The sequence below is a fragment of the Sinocyclocheilus anshuiensis genome, unplaced genomic scaffold, assembly GCF_001515605.1.
Source record: "Sinocyclocheilus anshuiensis isolate Anshui unplaced genomic scaffold, SAMN03320099.WGS_v1.1 scaffold491, whole genome shotgun sequence".
NCBI lineage: Eukaryota > Metazoa > Chordata > Actinopteri > Cypriniformes > Cyprinidae > Sinocyclocheilus > Sinocyclocheilus anshuiensis.
Genome location: NW_015551041.1, coordinates 895,699 through 900,134, shown reverse-complemented (window position 1 = coordinate 900,134; position 4,436 = coordinate 895,699). Strand labels below are relative to the sequence as shown.

At 40.6% G+C, this 4,436-nt stretch overlaps 1 protein-coding gene across 3 annotated transcripts in view; it reads left to right on the top strand.

Annotated features, from left to right (window-relative positions):
• LOC107661505 (DNA repair protein RAD52 homolog) overlaps positions 1–4,159 on the top strand; it is a 6,175-nt gene extending 2,016 nt beyond the window's left edge. For 2 of the 3 annotated variants that reach the window (XM_016451122.1, XM_016451121.1), the window contains exons 7-12: positions 1,412–1,487; positions 1,595–1,872; positions 1,943–2,133; positions 2,249–2,326; positions 3,503–3,748; positions 4,051–4,159. In XM_016451122.1, coding sequence (XP_016306608.1) covers positions 1,412–1,487; positions 1,595–1,872; positions 1,943–2,133; positions 2,249–2,326; positions 3,503–3,748; positions 4,051–4,112 — 931 coding nt within the window. In that variant the 3' untranslated portion in view covers positions 4,113–4,159. The remainder of the gene's footprint in view (positions 1–1,411; positions 1,488–1,594; positions 1,873–1,942; positions 2,134–2,248; positions 2,327–3,502; positions 3,749–4,050) is intronic. The other variant, XM_016451123.1, reaches the window with a different exon arrangement.
• The last annotated feature ends 277 nt before the right edge of the window (positions 4,160–4,436 follow it).

The following is a 4,436-nucleotide window of genomic DNA, read 5'->3' as shown; positions in this document are numbered from 1 at the left end:
CTATGTGTAGTAAATGCTGCTCCATCTGAAAGCACGTGATGATGATTTCCTGCTGATTACAGAACCGGCATTACTAACAAAATGCGCACGACAATCGCATTCGATTAATTGTGCAGCCCTATTCCAGGGGCTAAATATCACGTTATTGGGGTCGCTTCAACCCGCAGATATGAAAAACAACCTGCGGCCGGCATTACTAACAAAATGCGCATGACAATCGCATTCGATTAATTGTGCAGCCCTATTCCAGGGGCTAAATATCACGTTATTGGGGTCGCTTCAACCCGCAGATATGAAAAACAACCTGCGGCCGGCATTACTAACAAAATGCGCATGACAATCGCATTCGATTAATTGTGCAGCCCTATTCCAGGGGCTAAATATCACGTTATTGGGGTCGCTTCAACCCGCAGATATGAAAAACAACCTGCGGCCGGCATTACTAACAAAATGCGCATGACAATCGCATTCGATTAATTGTGCAGCCCTATTCCAGGGGCTAAATATCACGTTATTGGGGTCGCTTCAACCCGCAGATATGAAAAACAACCTGCGGCCGGCATTACTAACAAAATGCGCATGACAATCGCATTCGATTAATCCACTGGCCATGCCGTTCTCAAGCCCACCCGCCTCTGCTCACTCTAGCCCGCCGGCCGTTCCTCACTCTAGCCCGCCGGCCTCCGCTCACTCAAAAGTGTAAAAGTAGCCCAATTCCGCTGGAAAACCGCAGACTTGCCAACACTGCTTGAGCAGCATATTGGACTGATTTCTTTCTTTTCTCGGACACTGAAGACTGGAGTAATGGCTGCTGAAGAAAGAGACTTCTTTAAACATAAAAAAACCCCAAATCATTTGAAATTTATGTATCCAACATATTTTCTCTTGCATAATAAAATAATTTAAAATCAACGATCTTTATTCGATAAGAAGCCATACAGTGTTTCCCCTGACATTATATTAGGGGCGGCCCGCCCTCCCAACGGCACCGTGGACTAAACTGAGTCCAGCCCGGGGTCGCCACATGTGGTTGCCGCAAGCCCGCCGGACGAATCCACCGGCCACATCGTTCTCAAGCAATTGTTTAAGTTTCATGATTTTAATTAATTAGACATGCTTTTTGATTAATAAAATGTAATTTAACCATTAAAAGGAGTCCAGAAGGAGTCCCCCCCCCCCCAAAAGCCGTAAACCTAGGGGAAACACTGCCATATAATAAGCAGGATAATATATAGTCAGCAAGTTATTACTGCAAAATCCCTTATATAATACAAGACCTTTCTACATCACATCAGGCTCCTGATCACCCTGTCAAGATTAATTTTGAGATAAAGAATGTCTGACTATACACTATGCCTTCTATAATAGCTGTTACTGAATTTTTATATAATTGTTATTTCAATTTTATAAGGTGTTTTGGAAATGCACTTGGAAATTGCATTCTGAATAAGGAGTATCTCATAGCCATCAATAAAATACCAAAGCAGGTAAGAAGTAATCCTGTCAACATTTGGGCCAAATTTGTACTCTGACTTGTTTAAATACATTTCTTAATTTCCGTACCTGAAATATGGTGTATATTCCGTTATCTCAGCCACCTCCTCCATTAGACCTGGACAAAACCAAACGCAGTGATAGCGAGCCGTCCGTGGAGAAGGCCAGGTTCGACAGCCTGGCCCGAGCCAACAGCAGGGAATTGATCAAACTGGCGGAACCAGCCAACATCCACTCAGAGCGGATAGGAAGTCACCCTGTACGAGGAGGTCATGAGAGCGGCACTGGATCCAGGACTTCATTGACAAACACGGCAGCACATTCTGGCAACACATCAGCTCACCAGGACTCTGAAAACAGGCCCAGCAACACCTCAAGGTGAGTTTATTTGGTGCTAACTTCAACTACAACACTAGCCAGCTGCACTTATGATAAATCTGCTTCTTAGGTCAGCAGCTGACATGGCTGACCTGTCCTCGTCTGATCCTCCACTGGACTCCAAGCAGCAGAGGAAGCTGAGACAGCAGCAGCTGCAGCAAAAGTTCAGACAGGAAATGGAGGCTAAGAAGCTGCTACAGGAGCAGAAAAGCCAGCAGTCCAACGCTTCCGCTGAGCCGCTACCACTGCAGTCTAAGCAAGGTGTGATGGAAAATTTAAGGGTTCATGTTTTAGCCACGAGTATAAAAGATTCAAGCCTTTGCCTGCAGGAGTGTCAGGTGTGTAGCGCTCTCCATCGGTGGGTTTATCGTTTTAGGACAGGCTGTAGGTCCTGTTAACCACAGTACACCAAACGGACACCTGGTGACAACTAAGCAGGAGGAGTATCTGGCTGGTAAGGACTATTTTAAAGAAAGGTGTAGTCATGGTACATGTGCACTGGGAACATATAAATGATCAGCAGTGACAGTGATGGTAAATACTGGCTGATTTAAAGCAGGACTTTTCAAACTGGGATCTAGGGGGCTGTTAGGACAGTGGTTCTCAAACCTTTTGACTCAGTGGCCCTCCATTTCCAACAATTTTTACAAACGCCCCACCATGTATAGTAAATATTTCCACCTATTATTTCTGCTATTGTTAATAACCATGCTGCTTATTTTTATTTATTTATTTTTTAGAAACAGACTGGGAAACAGATTTATTTAGAGGAAAAATGATTATTTTATTTTGTATTATTATATACTGTATTCCTTTAAGTCATTTTAAGAGTCATCCTGAGGGCACCTAGTGGGTCCTGTCCCCTGGTTGGAAACCACTGTCCTAGGGTGTTCATGAAAAATATTAAAGGGTTTTTTTTTGTTTTGAAGACATTTTTATGGCTGCCAGTGGCAATGGTAACAATGGTTTTTCAGCAGTTACAGAATGTACTGATATTGTTGGGGTTTCACTGGTCAGAAATCATAATTTTATCTGTGATATATTCTGACAACCAGTTTTTACAGTAGGAAATAAAGATAAAAAATAGTTTAAATAATAAAAATGATTAATTTTCTGGTATTTTATTTTGCTTTAGTATAATATTTATAGAAGTTATACTTATAGAATATACTTATAGTATACATATTCAATTGGCAAACTACATTTGTCTTTATAAAATCACAGTAAAATTATTTATATTTATTTATACATATTAAAAATATTTGACTGCGTTTATATTTGTGAGGGTCATTTGCAAGGGAATCGTCATGTTTGGGGCATCAAAGTTTGAAAACCCTGCTTTAAAGATATATTAAGCAAAAAATTAAAATTCTGTAATTCCAAACATTTTTTGAAGCTTAAACGCCAGTCCTCTTTCATTGCGATTCCATAAAGCATGGCCAGTGTTTATGAATTTCTCGTTTTGTCTTTAAAATGACAAGAATTAGTAAATGACAGAATTTTCATCTTTTCTCCATTTGATAGGTCTCACTAATCTGGTGGAAAGACTTTTGGTGGCTCAGGTTTTAATACAGGAAAAGGCAATTAGATTGGAAGGTGAAATATAGAAACATTTCTCACTTCTCCTTAGATGACCCGGAATTATGGGACTTCACTCTGGACGGCATCGATATGCTCGGCGATCCTGCAACAGGCTCCACAGGACCTCCCTGTCCCACGACACCGAGCCAACACAAGATGATGACGCGCAGCAAGACCCCACAGAGAGCCCAGTACCTGAGACCACCAGCTCAACCTCAATGCCATGCTGTTCCTCAAGGCCAGGGAGGATATGGCCAGTACAGATCCTCAGACATGAGAACTACATCAGGAGCAGGTACAGTCGGACATGTTTGCAGAATAAATACATGCTCATTAAAAAAAAAACAAACAAAAAAAGTTGCAATTAGGCAAGTATGTATATGCCCAGTTCTGGTTTTGCTTCTTCACTCATGCAAACATACCACGTCCCCATTGATATAAATAGCCAGGGACCCAACACTCTCAGAGCTGGCAGCCTGTGGCCCACAATTCGTAACAAGCCTGTGCTTGTTGACTTTGCTTGTTCATTAAGAGAAAATAACTTTTGCTTCTTTTTAATATGGACCTATGGTAATGTTGTAAATGTAATTGTTGAAGGTGAACCACAGAGCCCATACAGACACAGCCAGATGATGAAGAAACGAAGACTGGACACGTAATGAATTTAATTATTTATAGTTTTCTTTTAACAATTTTTTTAGATTTGTTTATACTAATTTGTGAATATGAAAAACTAATAAATGTTTGTTTGTCTTTTTTGACTGAACCTCCTAATTTGTAATGTAAATCAAAACAGAAGCAGGACTTAATTTTATTTCTGATTTTCTGAGAATAAAAATCTTGAATGGATTGAAACGGTATTCCTGAGTTATTTTACCACATTTTACTATTTTTTTTTATTGGTAGCTGATGGCAGGGGATGTGAAAAGCTGCGGTTAAAATTCTGGAAAACACTTTGTAAGAAAAAGCACAATGTAGTGGGG